The 17,172-nt window shown below is 44.4% G+C and overlaps 1 protein-coding gene across 1 annotated transcript in view; it reads left to right on the top strand.

Annotated features, from left to right (window-relative positions):
• The first annotated feature begins 1,683 nt into the window (after positions 1-1,683).
• The window catches only part of lama1 (laminin, alpha 1), a 406,389-nt gene continuing 390,900 nt past the window's right edge, over positions 1,684-17,172 (top strand). Inside the window, exon 1 of the mRNA XM_085992396.1 lies at positions 1,684-1,879. Coding sequence (XP_085848522.1) covers positions 1,807-1,879 — 73 coding nt within the window. The 5' untranslated portion in view covers positions 1,684-1,806. The remainder of the gene's footprint in view (positions 1,880-17,172) is intronic.

Genomic DNA, 17,172 nt, shown 5'->3' on the forward strand with positions numbered 1-17,172 from the left:
TACATTTAAAGTGGAGATATACAAATTTTTGCAAGATAAGGGAGTCAAGGGTCATGGCGAGTGGGCTGGGAAGTGGCTTTGAGCCCAAGATCAGCCATGATCTTATTGAATGGAGGAGCAGGCTCGAGGGGCCAAGTGGCCTATTCCTGCTCCTATTTCTTATGTTCTTATGTTCTTTATATTTGGCTATCCTGCCCAATTTCCTGCTCCCAGATTAGTGAGCTGCCAATTGGAGAGCGGCACTTGAACCCACAAGCTTCTGATTCACAGGCGTGGGTGCTCCCATGAAGTAACTGCTGACACCTTTTAAAAAATGTTTTTTTCTCAATATTAGTACTTTTTAAAATTGTACTGACAGCTTTGCAATAGGTATACATTCATGTTTTATAAGACTTCCATATATTGGACAATGGTTGGACCTAACTATCTAGGCTGACACTCCAGTGCAGTGCTGAGGGAGTGCTGCACTGTCGGGGGTGCCGTCTTTCGAATGAGACGTTAAACCGAGCCTCCGTCTGCCCCCTCAGGTGGACGTAAAATATCCCATGGCACTATTTGAAGAAGAGCAGGGGAGTTATCCCCGGTGTTCTGGCCAATATTTATCCCTCAATCAACATCACTAAAACAGATTATCTGCTCATTATCACATTGCTGTTTGTGGGACCTTGTGTGAAAATTGGCTGCCCCGTTTCCCACATTACAACAGTGACTACACTCCAAAGGTACTTCATTGGCTGTAAAGCGCTTTGGGACGTTCGGTGGTCGTGAAAGGCGCTATAGAAATGCAAGTCTTCCTTTCTTTTCTAACTGCCTCAACCTGTTGTAAAATAGACTAAACTGACATTCCTCTTGGGATGGAATGCCACTGTGCAATACTGGCATATTGAAATTTCTCAAATTTAACCCAATTGTTAGCCTGTTTAAATAATGAACGGGCTAGCGCCTCTGTTAGAATTGGAATTCCCTAGGATTGCGGTAATGGGTTCTTATGCTAATATAACACAATGCAGCTTCACCTCACCAATGCCCATGAATCTGACAGTGTCAGAAATAGTTAACTGTTTAATAAAACATTATTATGTGGGAGGATGAAGCAAACAATTCTGAATTTAAAAGAACGACTCAATTGTCAAATATATTACGAACCAACAGTGCAGCAGGGAGATACGTTGGTTTGTGATGTAGTTTCTGCCTTTGTGCCGTATAATTCATTTGATAAGCTTAAATGTGGTTTTAATGCCATTCATATATTACGAAGCGTCAATCATAGTCTTTTTTGTGTGCGAGGAGGGGAGGGGGTGGAAGAATGTTAAGCCGATCCTTTAATCGCTATTGTCTAAACTTTAAAAGTCCCTTTTCACAATGCACTGAAATGCAGCCACCTCTCCAGTCAGGATATACCATATACTCAGATGGGATGGGGGTGGGGGTGGAGGCAATAGACAAAACTGGTCGACAAAACTCAACACTTTAACAAAAAAAAATACACAATTTGCAAAACGGTTGCTTTATGCTGCGAATTAAATGTTTTTTGTGATCAGTAAAGGGGAGAAAAAAAGTGCAAGAATTGTAACAAAGAGCCAGCGTGTACTACTGATGTTCCCTTTAACTCGAGTGGGGACGCCCAAAGATGCAACATTTGGAAGTGGGGGGGAAACACAAAAAAAAAGTTTGGGAGGCAGTGGGGAAGAGAGGAGAGGACGGTTACTGCTGCTGCTGGAGTCACTCTGTGCACGGTGACAGTGGAGTGCAGTTTCCCCTTGCTAGCGTGTCAGGGGGGTTCAGCCAGGTCCAGGGACACTGAGAATGGGAGCCGAGCTGGGTCTACGGCCGCTCCTGTTGCTTCTCCTGGGCGTCCTGGGAGAGTCCGAGCAGAGAGGTGAGTGAGCGAACAACTGACCAGAGTATCCATGCAAAGGTACAGAAAATGTGTGTGTGTGAGAGAGAGAGAGAGAGAAAGAATGAATACACGTGAGAAACAGAGGTAGGAAAATAAAATCACCCCACAAGAAAGTTGACGATTTAAAATGTGAGACGCACAAATAATTTTTTAAGAAGTATGTGTGAGAAAATTCAAAAGTTTGCATGTGCGGGGGGGGGGGGTGGGGAACCCAATAAAAAAAACCCAGAGAGAGTAGCTCACCTCGCCAAGTGAGACAAAAGCAGCAAATGCTGACAACACACAAGCGAGGCCCGTCAGTGTCTGAAAAGATGGGTTCACCACCTCTGGTGAGGATTTCTCGCTATTTCTGCTTTCTGTTGTGATTTCAGCATTCTTGGCATTTGCAGCCTTTTTCCTGCCCCGGGAATGGTCTGGCAGGTAGAGTTTGGGGAGAGTTTGATAAAGTTGCTCGCAGCTCCTTGAGAGGCGTTCATTCTCCTTATCTCCTAAGGGAGAGTCACAGAGAGAGAGAGAGAGAGAGAGCTGCAGCAGGGGGGTCCCTGAGCATGTGTGTCTGTAGATCTGTAGGTGCCTATTTGTAAATGTATCTTTGTGTGTGCATATCTATGTGTGTGTGTGTATATATAATACATACATATATAATCGTATGTGTATGTATTTATATATGAACACGTATCTGTGTGTATGTATATTGTGTATATATATGTACACTCGTGTATATCTGTATATGTGTATACATATGTATTTGTGTATGGATATGTATCTGTGTATTTACACATGTATGTGTATAGATGTATATGTATTTATTTGTACATGTGTGTGCGGACCCCACAAAGCACCACAAACCCGTCTCCACACGCCTTCACTGGAGTTTCTAGACAAAGATGAATGTGAAAATATTACTTTTGTTCTCACTTAAATAACCCGATTTTTTTGTTAGTTGGCCACATTATATTAAGTAAATCCGATGTAAAATTTTCAAATGTTGCGGGGGGAAATGTTATCTTCCAACTAGAAAATAAATCAGCAGGACTTATTTTTTAAAAGTTTCCCTCAAATATAATAATACAACATTATTGTATTTTCCAATCGTTAGTTGTGCTGTTTTTCTGCAGTGCCATTTTTGCTCGGCCCCTTGATGGACATCTCCCTGGTGGGACCTGCCCCGGTCAGTCCCACTCTGTGCGGCCAGAGGAGACCCGTTTAGACAAGCTTTCCTCGGCATATTCCTGCTCCTTCCTCAGTAATTCGATCCCTTTATTGCCTTTTGGATTCTTACTGTCGAGGAAGAATTAAGAACATTTCATTCATCTAAGAAAGCAGCAGAGATCCGGTATCTTTACCTCCCCCAACCTAAAAAAAAAGTCCAATACTGTCAGTGTGTGTGTGAGATTTTAACACAATCGAAAGTCGTTCACTTTTTGTACTCTTTACAATCCCGTTGCTCACACTGATTTTAAACTAGTCGGCATCGTCAGCACAAACTTCTGTTCCAAGTTAATAACATTTGCGATGCTATACACCTACTCAACAACAGACTGCCAATCCTCGTTGTTCCACTTTATCACATCTTCCCACGGGCACACTGCTCTCCAAACCTGATCGGTAGGTGGCCAGAGCATTTACTTTCCAAATACTGCCCTGCAGTTTATTTGCTCAGGTTGCCTTAAGTTTACAGAAGAGGAGCAAGCTTTAAAAGCTTGCCTTCTAAGTCATGGCTTATTTATGCCAAATAAGTTACTTCACTTTATAAATGTAAGCTCGATTTTTTTTTCACGCTAGCACTAAAGAGAATTGTGGGCTGGCAGGTGAAAAGGACTAGCAGTTGTGTCTTTGTTTTGGCCTTTTAGAACTGACATTTAGATACGCCAACAGGCTATGATTCAAGTGGTGCAAAACGGTGTTGAATCTTGACTGGCTGCTTCCAATCTCAGTCAGGCTGTTTGGAGAGGTACAAAGCAAATACAGAGTTTTCCCACAGACAGGAACTGAAATTGTTGGCTGGTTAGAAAGCAGTGTCGGTACACGCCTGGGAGCAGGTCTTTGATTATGGTGAGCTGCGTCTCGATATTCTATGTGAATCCACAAGGAATACCATCGACAAAGCACAATGCACCATTTCTTTGGTCCATGGAGCACTCTGTCTCAAGACAGCCCGGAACAATGCCTCACGGGAATAACAACAGAAAATGCTGGAAAAACTCAGCAGGCCAGGCAACATCCGTGGAGAGAAAATAGAGTCAATGTCTCAAGGGTATTGGGCACGAATCAGGTAATGGGGATTGGCGTGTTGGCATCCCAGCACAGTTTCTCCAAGTCTTTTAGTACTTCCAGCAATCAACCATTGTTACATTCCTGAGACATCTGGCCTCATGACAGTTGCCTTAAACGGCACCCTGCTGTTATGGCACAAGTTTTTTTTTAAAGTGCTACAAACCTTTATTAGTTCTAATCCATGTAGAGTGGAGTGAATAAGATGCAAGAAAGCGATCATCATTGCAGAGAACCATATGAAGATTTTTGCATGGGCTCCTACAGCTGCTTGCATTTATATAGCACACTCCTCACGTCTCAGGAAAACAGACTCCGAGTGGGAGGGAAGGACAGACTATAGTGAGGGGCAGGGCTGAAAGAGTGGTTCAAGAGAAAAGTATTTCCTATGCTTTTGAAAGCAGGGAGGAAGGAAGTAAGGTGAAGGAGTTTTGGGAGGAAGTTCCTGAGGACAGGGGCATGTTGGCTGAAAGATCAGTCGCCTGTCATGGAGCGACGAGGATGGGGAGTAAGGAGCTGACCAGTGTCAGGAATGCAGCTTGCAAGCAGAGACAGGGCTGAAGGAGATCACTGAGGTAGGGATATTTGAAGATGAGTACAAGGATCTTGGAACTGATTTGTAAGGACTTGGGAGTCAAAGGAGGACAAAAAAAAGAAAGACTTGCATTTATATAGCGCCTTTCACGACCACCGAACGTCTCGAAGCACTTTACAGCCAACGAGGTACCTTTTGAAGTGGAGTCATTGTTGTAATGTGGGAAACACAGCAGCAAACTCCCACAAACAGCAATGTGATAATGACCAGATAATCTGTTTTTTGTTATGTTGGTTGAGGGATAAATATTGGCCACGACACCAAGGATAACTCCCCTGCTCTTCTTTGAAATAGTGCCTTGGGATCTTTTTCTTCCACCCGAGAGAGCAGACGGGGCCTCGGTTTAACGTCTCATCCGAAAGATGGCACCTCCGACAGTGCAGCACTCCCTCAGCACTGCACTGGAGTGTCAGCCCAGCTTTATGTGCTCAAGTCCCATGGAGCGGGACTTGAACCCACAACCCTTCTGACTGAGGCAAGTGTGTTACCCACTGAGCCATAGCTGACACTGGGGTGATGCGTTTTGGATGGATAAGGACATGGGTGGTATCATTCTGAACATGTTGCAATTTATGAGCGATGTAAGTGGGGAGGTTGGCTAGGAGACCATTAAAGAAATCAAGCCTTGAGGTGATGAAGACATGAATTTGAGTCTCAATGACGGTAGAAGTGGAGGCAGGCGATAATGCAAATGTGGAAGAAGGCAGTTTTGCTGAACGAATGGAAGTGATGTATACTCAGTTCAGGATCAAGCAACATGTCAAGGTTATGCCAGCTGGACTTGGCCTGAGGTGGTAGTCAAGGACGTTGTGGAGTTAAGGACAGAGGCACATAGTTGCTGGTGGGAACCAAAAAATGATTGCTTCAGTTTGCTTACATAAAGCTGGAGGAAGTTTTGACTCATCCAAGACTTAATATCAGGCATGGTGTGGAGATGCCAGAGTTGGACTGGGGTGGACAAATGTAAGAAGTCACACAACACTAGGTTATAGTCCAACAGCTTTATTTGAAGTCACAAGCTTTCGGAGCACTGCTCCTTCGTCAGGTGAAGTGGAGAGATGCATAAAGACACAGCTTATATAGTCAGAGAATAATGTCAGATGTTTACAGGTAATCTTTTTAACTGCCATTTATCACACCTCGGCAGAGAGATAATTACAGCAATCAAAGGTGTGAATGGTGTCCAAACAGGTCAGTCAGGAAAACATTACATCAAAGAACAATGAGGTGGGGTCACAAGGGGTCAAATGTTGCAGATGCTGGGGTCTGTGTGAAGAACAGAAAAACAGACAAAAAACATTTTCTTTGCTGGAAATCACAGCAGGTCCGGCCGCATCTGTGTAGAGAGAACAAGCCAACAACGACTCGAGTCTGGATGACCCTACGTCAGGTGGGGTTACATGTAGCGTGACATGAACCCAAGATCCCAGTTCAGGCCGTCCTCATGGGTGCGGAACTTGGCCTAACCATGTTAAAGAAGCTATCCCCTATGGACAAGCCCTGCGAATACACAGGATCTGCTCAGACGAGGAGGAATGCGATGGACACCTACAGACGCTGAAAGACGCCCTTGTAAGAACGGGATATGATGCTCGACTCATCGATCGACAGTTCCGACGGGCCACAGCGAAAAATCGCATAGACCTCCTCAGAAGACAAACACGGGACACAACCAACAGAGTACCCTTCGTTGTCCAGTACTTCCCCGGAGCAGAGAAACTATGCCATGTTCTTCGCAGCCTTCAACATGTCATCGATGATGACGAACACCTCGCTAAAGCCATCCCCAAGCTTCCACTACTCGCCTTCAAACAGCCGCCTAACCTCAAACAGACCATCGTTCGCAGCAAATTACCCAGCTTTCAGGAGAACAGCGACCACGACACCACACAACCCTGCCACAGCAACCTCTAAGACATGCCAGATCATCAACACAGATACCATCATCACACGTGAGGACACCACCCACCAGGTACATGGTACATACTCATGTGACTCAGCCAACGTTGTCTACCTCATACGTTGCAGGAAAGGATGCCCCGGAGCATGGTACATCGGCGAGACCATGCAGACACTGCGACAACGGATGAACGGACACCGCGCAACAATCGCCAGGCAGGAGTGTTCCCTCCCAGTCGGGGAACACTTCAGCAGTCAAGGACATTCAGCCTCCGATCTTCGGGTAAGCATTCTCCAAGGTGGCCTTCGAGACACACGACAACGCAAAATCGTCGAGCAGAAACTGATAGCCAAGTTCTGCACCCATGAGGACGGCCTCAACCGAGATCTTGGGTTCATGTCACGCTACATGTAACCCCACCTGACGTAGGGTCATCCAGACTTGAGTCGTCGTTGGCTTGTTCTCTCTACACAGATGCGGCCGGACCTGCTGTGATTTCCAGCAAAAAAAATGTTTTTTGTCTGTTTTTCTGTTCTTCACACAGACCCCAGCATCTGCAACATTTGACCCCTTGTGACCCCACCTCATTGTTCTTTGATGTAATGTTTTCCTGACTGACCTGTTTGGACACCATTCACACCTTTGATTGCTGTGATTATCTCTCTGCCGAGGTGTGATAAATGGCAGTTAGAAAGATTACCTGTAAACATCTGACATTATTCTCTGACTATATAAGCTGTGTCTTTATGCATCCCTCCACTTCACCTGATGAAGGAGCAGCGCTCCGAAAGCTTGTGACTTCAAATAAAGCTGTTGGACTATAACCTGGTGTTGTGTGACTTCTTACATAATATCAGGCAGGCAAAGCTGAGCTGAGCAACAACCATGGAATCAAGCTAGGAGGTGGAAAGGTAAAGCTGGGTACCATCCGCATACACATGGAACTTGATTCCATGCTTGAGGATGGTGTTACTAAAGGGAACCAAAACCCGGAGCTGGGGTACACTGGTAGTGACCGTGGGAAAAAAATAATTGGAGGATATGTGGTGTCATCACAAGTGTGAATGGGATAAAAAAGAAACCAGTGTGATAAAGGTCACAGTCTAAGGATAAGGGGTAAGCCATTTAGGACTGAGATGAGGAGGAATTTCTTCACCTAGAGAGTGGTGAACCTGTGGAATTCTCTACCACAGAAGGCAGTAGAGGCCAATTCATTAAATATATTCAAGAAGGAGTTGGATATATTTCTTAAGGCTAAAGGGATCAAGGGATATGGGGAGAAAGCAGGGACAGGGTACTGAATTTGGATGATCAGCCATGATCGCATTGAAAGGCGGAGCAGGCTCAAGGGGCCGAATGGCCTACTCCTGCTCCTATCTTCTATAAAGGTGCATTGATTGGGGGAGACTTTGGAAGAGGATGTGAAAGGCAGCAGATGTGCTGAGAAGCTTGAGGAAGGACCGTGAGCCACAGTCACAGAAGTTAGGGACAATGCTGGAGAACAGTGATAGTTTGATGATATTGATAAACAAAGGGACGATGGGCGGTTAGATAGTTGGTGGGCTTCATTGATTGACAAAATGAGCTTCGTGGGAGAGATTTGGGAAAAATTATGCAAATAAGGGTGGCATGGAGGCTGATTTGTAAGAGGGAAGAAACAGGGAATTGGAGAGGATACGTGTTGGAACTGGGGTGGGGCCACAGTCTCCGTGAGGGGGCAAGAATCGCCATTGATAAGTCTCAGTAAGGCTCTGGATGTTGGCATGTCCCTCCGCAATGAAGTTATAGATGATGAGAAACGTTTAGCAATTGAGTGGACATTTTAAAGGATAACATAAATGGGCGGGTCACCTGTGGTTTGCCCAATGGGATAGTAGGCGGCAGTCTCTATACAATGTATAAGCTGTCAAGCAAGAGTAGTTGTACCCTACTATTCATTTTGCATTTTATTTTGGGGCTATTTTATGAGTCCCTATTGTCAGTGAGGATCCTCGCCTGCTGTCGTTGCATATCGTAAATTCAGGCCCTTGCTGCCCACGATTTTCTGATCTTCCTCATTTATCATCTGCCTAAACCCCTGGGTTTTTCCTTACTGAAATCTCCTCCTCCTTATCTTCCCTTAGTCTTTGCGCTGTGCAACTTCTTAGTCTCTTTCAGCCTCCGCCTTAACTCACCACTTCCTTATGCTCCTCGCTTCCTTTAACTTCACCATCCACATGTATGCCCACCCCCTATGCCTTGTTAATACAAGGGCCCTCAAGACCATGGAAACCTCTATCATTAAGAGAGCTCTCAGAAAATGTTGCCATCTGCCTCCTTATACTAATCTCCCTGACAACCCACATCCCTTTCACTTTTACTTTCTGATATGTACTGTCAGCAACACAGATTCATAAAATCGTCTTTTGTTTTTATACTTGTATCTGATATGTTAAGACCTCTATCCTGCTCTGTGGTAATCCAATTGATGTCTTTGAGAGTGAAAAGTCTGGCAGGAAGATATGTTGCTCATTTGAACTCTTAACCTTTTGAGTTCCGAATGCCATTTCCTGCTTTAAGAATTTCGCGTTTTTGCTATCGAGCATCTGCACGATTAATTTTCTGTAATTCTTAAAATGAATGATCCAGGCCTCACAATGAATGGCCTTATCCTTGAGTATCCTCTGAAAAATAGCCCCCATATTTCATGAAACTTGTAAGTGGAGCATAAGATGGTTTTAAATTTACCACATGGTGGTTGTCCTTATGATCAAATGATTGAGACTGGGTGCTGAAACATGACATTTGCTTGGCCTTTGTTTTCAGTAGCGGAGTGAGAGATTCTGCGAGCCAAACCTAGGTGAAAAACCTCGGCCTGGAGTTTCCGTTCGGTTGCGCTGGTTTTTTCGGTACAATTCACCCGATATTGGCGTGGCCAGCGGAAACAATTGCAGAATTTTAAGCACAAATTGCCTCCAGCGCGACCCGAGTTTCCGCGATATGTAAAAGTCATTTTCAGTCCTTTAAAATCGGGTTACGCTCAGGTGTTGGATTGACACTGTGATTTAAAATGCTTATTTGTTGTGATAATCCCATTTTCAGCTGTATTAATAAGAACATAAGAAATAGGAGCAGGAGTAGGCAATTTGGCTCTTCGAGCCTGCTCCGCCATTCATGGCTGATCTTCTACCTCATCTCCACTTTCCTGAACTATCCCCATATCCCTTGATTCCCTTAATATTCAAAAATCTATCGATCTTGAATATACTGAATGACTGACTGAGCCTCCACAGCTCTCTGGGATAGAGAACTCCAAAGATTCACCACCCCCCCCGAGTAAAGAAATTTCTCCTCATCTCAGTCCTAAATGGTCGACCCCATTCTGAGACTGTGACCCCTGGTTCTAGACTCCCCAGCTAGGGAAACATCCTCATTGCATCTACCCTGTCAAGCCCTGTAAGAATTTTGTATGGTTTCAGTGAGATCGCCTCTCATTCTTCTAAACTCTAGGGAATATAGGCCTAGTCTACTCAATCTCTCCTCATAGGACAATCCCCCCATCCCAGGAACCAGTCTGGCGAACCTTCATTGCACTCCCTCTATGGCAAGTATATCCTTCCTTCGGTAAGGAGACCAAAACTGTACACAATACTCCAGGTGTGGTCTCACCAGGGCCCTATTAATCAAGCAGCACCAAGTTACCACTCTTAAATATATCAAGGAATATCTTTTAAAGCAAAATTATTTTTTTAATGACGCTTTAAAACGCTGCCCAATTGCGCTGGTTCATGGCAGCTCTCGCATTCGGCGATATGCAAATGAGTTTGAGTGGAAACACGGGAAAAAAAACCCTTTCAAAATGGGTGGAATTTGCGCCAGAATCGGCACTTGCACCCGAAGCAGAAACTCTATCCGCTTATGCTTAAGATCTTGGATTTCAAAACATCGCAGGAGTGATGGCCTACTGTTTTTTTTCCCAAGTTAATTATGAGGTGTCTTGTTAGAATGTTTGGCGATAATGCCATTGAGTATTTTAAACAATCGATATTAGATGTAAAGAAATCTTCAGACAATAAAACATGTGTTTGCTGCTTTGTTCTATTGAGCCATGTAGCCCAGAAGGTCTGAGCTTTGAATCCAAATTTGTGCTGAGTTAGGTGTGTGTGTATATATACAAAAATGTATAAAAAAACAATGAAAATGTGCAAAACGCAGAGACACACACTCCTCAGTGAGTATGAAATAAACTGCAAGTGTGTGGTAAATACACAGAATGACAAGCTCTTTTGAGATGAGAACGCGCCAGCCACGATACTCTGAAACCATGGCTCTGAACTGAAGCTGATTTTTTTAACACTCATCATTGTTTATGTCACTATACCTTTTGCCTTTAAAATGTGTCCTGTTATTGTGACAAAAATTGTCTATCTTAATTTTTTTGAGACGACCATTGGGGTGTCACAGTGGCTTGAGTGCGCTGCAGGAACTTGTGCTTCTATGGATATTGCACGAGAACATGATTTGGCTTGATGTTCTGAAGAATTCGGCAGATATTCACTATACAGCTTATAAATTAAAAAAACGGCCACTTGGGTGATGTGCCAGAGGGCTTCCAGCGTCCCAAAAAATAGCACCTTCAAACAACCGTATGATTTTTGTACAGCATCTTTAATGTAGCAGAGCATCCCAAGGTGTTCTACAGAGGAGAAATGGACGGCGGGTGGTGTGAAAAAAGTTAGGAGAGAGGATCAAAAAGCTTGGTTGGGATGATGTACTTTGAGGAGGTTTGTCAAGGTGGGGACAGAAGCAGAAAAGCACAGGGGTTGAAGGAGAGGGTGTCAGTGAAGTGTGGGTGGGACAGTAGGCTAGAGATGGGATCGAAGGGTAAAGACTGGAGCATAGGGCTGGAAGAGATGGAGTCAGTGAAGGCCAGCAAACACAGGCTGATGGGAACTAGTGTGGGACAGGAAGCTATTGGCAGAGTCTTAGAAAACCTGGAGTTTGTGTAGGGTGGCTCTCAAGAGGCCAGTAAGAAGGGTGTTGGCGATGTCAAATCTGGACGTGGCAGTTTACGATTTTGGTGGTGGGGTTTGAAGGTCAGCTGAGGGTCAAACAATCGTCTGGTTGATCCTGAGCAAGTAACTAGGGAAGGGGATGGAGTTGTTAGTGGGAACCAAATAAGATGGCTTTGGACTTGATACTCAGTTGAAAGCAGGTCTGGTTCACCCACGACTTAATGCCTGACAAAAGAAGTCTGACATTATGGGCTTGGAATCGAAGGTGGTGGTGGAGAGGTAGAGCTGGGCGTCATCAGTGCGTATGTACAACTGACCCCATGCAAATGGAGGCTGAGGGTGTAAACGACATTGGTGGTATTATCCATTCAAGCAGTTTAACACAATGTAGGGAGGAGGTCATTGTAAGTGGCAAACATGCTTAATACCTGTACAGTGAATTCTTTACAAGGTGTGCCTGATCTCTCTTACCTTAGAAACATAGAAAAAAGGAGCCAGGAGTAGGCCCTTCGAGCCTGCTCTGCCATTTAATACAATCATGGCTGATCCTCTATCTCAATACCATATTCCCCCTCTCTCCCCATACCCCTTGATGCCTTTTGTGTCTAGAAATCTATCTATCTCCTTCTTAAATATATTCTTAAATATACCTTGTGTGATCGAGTAAGATCATTAAGCTTCTTCCAGCATTGAGTGAGAGTACATTGGATGGCTGCATTAGCACAGCTCTGTCCACCTATCACCACCAGCTTTCTGCCTATCCATGCCAAACGTTACTTTTCTCCCGCCACTACCCTCCTACATGAGCATTTTGACATTTGCACCTTTGAACTTCCTGGTTTGTGGCAGAAATACTTTTTAGGTGATGTCTGGTCTTCGAAGCTGCCATTTCCTGCTTCCAAATGGGCAAGGTTCCACTAAGAGGTGGTTCCAACACCCGGAGCTCGCCCTCATTGTTCAAATGAATATGACCCCAGATATTATGGTGGGGTTCGTGCTTGTGACGTCAGCTGGAGAGAAGTCCCGGGACGGCCCACCACACTTCTGGCAGGGATAACGCTCCCATGGAAAATCTAGGTGGGGACCTGTGGAATTCTCTACCACAGAAAGCAGTGGAGGCCAATTCATTAAATATATTCAAGAAGGAGTTGGATATATTTCTTAAGGCTAAAGGGAAATGGGGAGAAAACAGGGACAGGGTACTGAATTTGGATTCAGCCATGATCTCGTTGAATGGCGGAGCAGGCTCGAGGGGCCGAATGGCCTACTCCTGCTCCTATCTTCTATGTATCTATGGGACTGTTATCTAAGGCAGAAACAAGGGAATTGTTCATCAGGTCGACAGAGGCAGTGGTATCTTAGCAGACAGAGAGCCATAGGAAAGGGACTTGGGAGTTAGTGTGTTAGTGAGGGAGCTGGGGAAGAATTTTTTATTTTCCAGGAATGGAGGGTGATGGTAGTGGTGAGACCTCACCTCATGGCAAAGGCAAGGGGATGTCTTTGGGTGGGGGATTTATGTGCAGGATAAGGATGAGTCAAAACAGCAGTAAAGTTGGAATAGACAATGCCAGGCTAGTTTAGGTGAAGTTTGAAATGCACCAAGGTTGCAGAGTCAGCGGGGTGATCGACCAGGGGGAAGAGATGGGAGTGGAAGAGGCTGATATGCTCCAATGAGAAAAAGTTGCCAAAGGAGTAGGGACAGAGACTACGATGGGGCTTCTCACCCGAAAAAACTATTAACTGTCGTCTTTGTTTTAAAATGCACCAAACACCAAGCCTAAGATTTCCATTTTAAAAAGAATCCCATTTATAAAAATTTGAAGAGGTAATAATTCCACTGAAATCGTATGCTCAGTGGTTTAACATCCATTAACAAGTACCAGCAGCAGCACAACACATTTATTTACCACAGAATGTATCTTCTCATCTGGATTTTAAATGGATTTGGTGTGAATTTAGTAGATATTAAGTCATTTTGCACTAAAGTTTAAGGGGAAAACTTCGGTTGATTGGCGCCTCCCGTTGGCGCCCTAAGAGGGCAAAGCAACTAGTCGCTGGCGAAATTGACCAGACATTTTGCGGCGGCACTAAACACTCCCGCCACTATCTCCTGCGCCCGCAGATTGCAACGTCACTCGAGCGTGCAACGCCCTGGTAGCGCCCAGACTGGATAATGAGTGGCGCCCCCTGCCTTTCCGCCTGCCGCTAGCAACGACAGGTAGAGGGGAACGTTTTGCAGTCAGGAAGGGACTGGAGGAGCGCTATTTAAAGGCGGCCGTTTCCTGCCTTTTTTTTGTCGGCAATATTTTTGTACCACACATTCGGAGAGAGAGAGACTTCTGGAGAGATTCAACGCTGTGTGAAGGAGTTTTGGGTACTGAGCAGCACTTTGCAGGTTCATTTTGATTTGACCTTCCTTGCATTGATTTAGAACAGACGATGGGGGCTGCACTCTGAGCTCTTTCCCTGGGCCTCTCCATTGTTCTTTCCAGCAGATTTGATGTGCAAGTCTCTCCAGGCCAAGATTCAAGGCTGCAATGAGCAGGGTGTGGATGGAGAGCAAGATCGACCCTCCCCTTTAAGAACTGGCCGGCGCCAGTGTGTCTGTGTTCCATTGCTGACTGACATCACATGAGCTTCGCCAGCACTCTGAGGTAGCGCCTCGCTCCTCGGCATTAGCGCCTTAAGAGAGGTGTTTAGCGCCTGATTTAGCGCTCCAATCACCTCCAGGGGCGATAGAAGCCAAGTTTCCAGTCGGAGGCGATAATTAGCGGCAGGCGCTAAACTTTGCGCCCGGCCGATAATTGCGCCCCAAACTATGCGATACCGAATTTCTCCCCTTTAAATGTCAGCATATTTTGTGGCGGTTGCTGTTCTACTTAAGGGGTAATATATCGACAGCAAGAAATTGTATCCCTAAAAGGTGAGGGAATCTGTTTCATATTGGTCCTCAAAAGCATTTTCTTGTGTGTTTTTGTAGCTTTTGAAATGCTTGCATTATCACGTTTTTCTCTGACATTTTATTTTGGAATTTTCTGCGTTAAAAGTTGTTAAGTGGAATTGGACAGATGGACAGACATAAAAATGCTGCTTAATTTGATGCACTAAGAATGAGCAAAATGTATTTTTGAGTTTTCCCTCTGAAATCATATTGCAGTTCTCAAGGCAGTTTCGTTCCTTTGGTAGCAGATGCTTTGCCATCCCATCACCAACAGTGAGGCAAAGAAGGCGAACTCCATATCTGTTGTGACGTAAATGTTTTTGAGTCCCGAGAGCCTGGAGGTATGGAAAACGCAACCCCCTTCTTACTGACCCTCCAAATGGGGACAAGCAGCATACAGATGTATGCGGAAAGGGAGAGCAGTGTTTCAAGGTTGCAGGACCCTGCTTGAGCACCACGGTAGATCTCGGGCGACAATATAAAAGCACCTAGAGAGTTGACGCATGTCATGTTTGCATGTGTGGCTGATGCTTAATAAAATTAATCTGATCCTTGAATATTTCAAAGGGTTGTTGGTCTTTTGGGGAAAAATGCATAGTTGACAACTCCTACTAGCAATCTGCTGCTTTTAGAAGGTTATCATATGATAGGATTATATTGACATCTTTTTGCTCCTAGCTGGGTTCAAATTTTAATGATTTGCGAGACTGCCTTTGTGTATAGAGGAATTTATAATTTCTGTCACAGCATTGTCACATGTCAAAATTGACACTGTTACGGGTTACAAGGCTCAATATGCTTATGTCTTAAAGCTTCTAATTACGATGAGCATTCAGTAAATTACTATCCCGATGTGAACTATTTGGAATGATTTGTCAGTGCCTTTCACACTGCAATACAGCTACATTTGGATTTTCCAACTGTTGCAACTGCCAGGTGTACTTAAAAAAAAATAAAAAAAAATTAAAAAAAAATAAAAACAAAAAAATTGAATAAATCTGAAAGCCGATTCTAGTAGAGAAATGCAAAGTCACGAAGCTGGGAAAGGGAAACCAAACAGTGAAAGTATAAAATAAAATGGAACAGTCTGCAGGAAACAACACAGGAGAGCGATTTGGAATTTTCGTGGAAAATGGCCCTAAACCATTAGTACGATGTATCCCAGTAATGATATGGCAAACAGGTTATTGGGATAAAGCACTGGTCTGCCCCACCTTGAGTACCGAATACAGTTTTGGACACTTTGGTTGGGGGAGAAGGGACGTCCTGCCCTTTCAAGGGATACAAAGAACTGATAAATGGGATTGGACATCTATGCTATGAGGAAAGACTACAGATATTAGGGATGTTCATTTTGGAGGTGATTTTATTGAAATATTTAACATCCTAAAGAGAATAAGTAAATTGGATCCAGAAGGAAAAAAAACTTACATTTATATAGCACCTTTCTTGACCTCTGGATGTCCCAAAGTGCTTTACAGTCAATGAAGTACCCTTGAAGTGTAGTCGCTGTTGTAATGTCCGATATTAACACAAGTTGTAGGACCAGGTGACATGGATTCAAGCTTAGATAATAAAAGGTCACTGGACACTTAAAATTTACTTTTTTCATGTACAGGATGGTTACTATGTGGAATTGGGAGGCAGTGGAAGCAGAGAATAGTATTAAGAGGTGATGGATACATTTTTTGCAGACAGGGTATGAGAGATATTGTAGGGAATAAAGTAATTGACCTTTGGGACTGGCCTGATTGATCGAATTCCTGAGGACATTGCGACATACTGGGGGCAGGGTGATTAGTTAATTATGTCTCGTGATGCATCATGGATAAGCACGGTCTCTTGGAATTTGTTCGATTTGTTTTATAACGTCTGGATAACATCCCAGAGGTTGTCCTGAAATTGACAGCTGCTTTGCCCTTTGTTCCCCCTCCCCAGGAGTTGGCATTACTGGTGAGTTGGGAAAGGTTTTTCATGAGGCTGTACCGTCGAATGGACAAGATAAACATTAATGGGGCCGATAATTCCTTTTCTTTTTGTACGTTCATATGTGATGGGTGAATGGGACTTGGTGCGAGTTAGGGCACGGGCAGCCGAGTTTTGGATCACCACAAGTTTACGTAGGGTAGAATGTGGGAGGCCAGCCAGGAGTGCGTTGGAATAGTCAAGTCTAGAGGTAACAAAGGCATGGATGAGGGTTTCAGTAGCGGATGAGCTGAGGCAAGGGCGGAGACGGACGATGTTACGGAGGTGGAAATAGGCGGTCTTAGTTCTGCTGCGGATATGTGGTCGGAAGCTCATTTCAGGGTCAAATATGACACCAAGGTTGCGAACAGTGTGGTTCAGCCTCAGACCGATGTTAGGGAGAGGGATGGAGTTTTTGTCTTTTATTACACCTGTACAGCGCCTTAGTACGTTTTACTACGTTAAAGGTGCTATATAAATACAAGTTGTTGTTGTTCAGTTATCGAGTCAGTTAAAATTTATATCTGTGCATAGGAATCCTCATATCTGCTGGTGCTATTTTCCCTCAATTCCAGGTTGATCGTAACCCACATGTTTCATCAC

This window comes from Somniosus microcephalus, chromosome 7 (genome assembly GCF_052327205.1).
Source record: "Somniosus microcephalus isolate GS21.2 chromosome 7, FLI_Smic_1.0, whole genome shotgun sequence".
Lineage (NCBI taxonomy): Eukaryota > Metazoa > Chordata > Chondrichthyes > Squaliformes > Somniosidae > Somniosus > Somniosus microcephalus.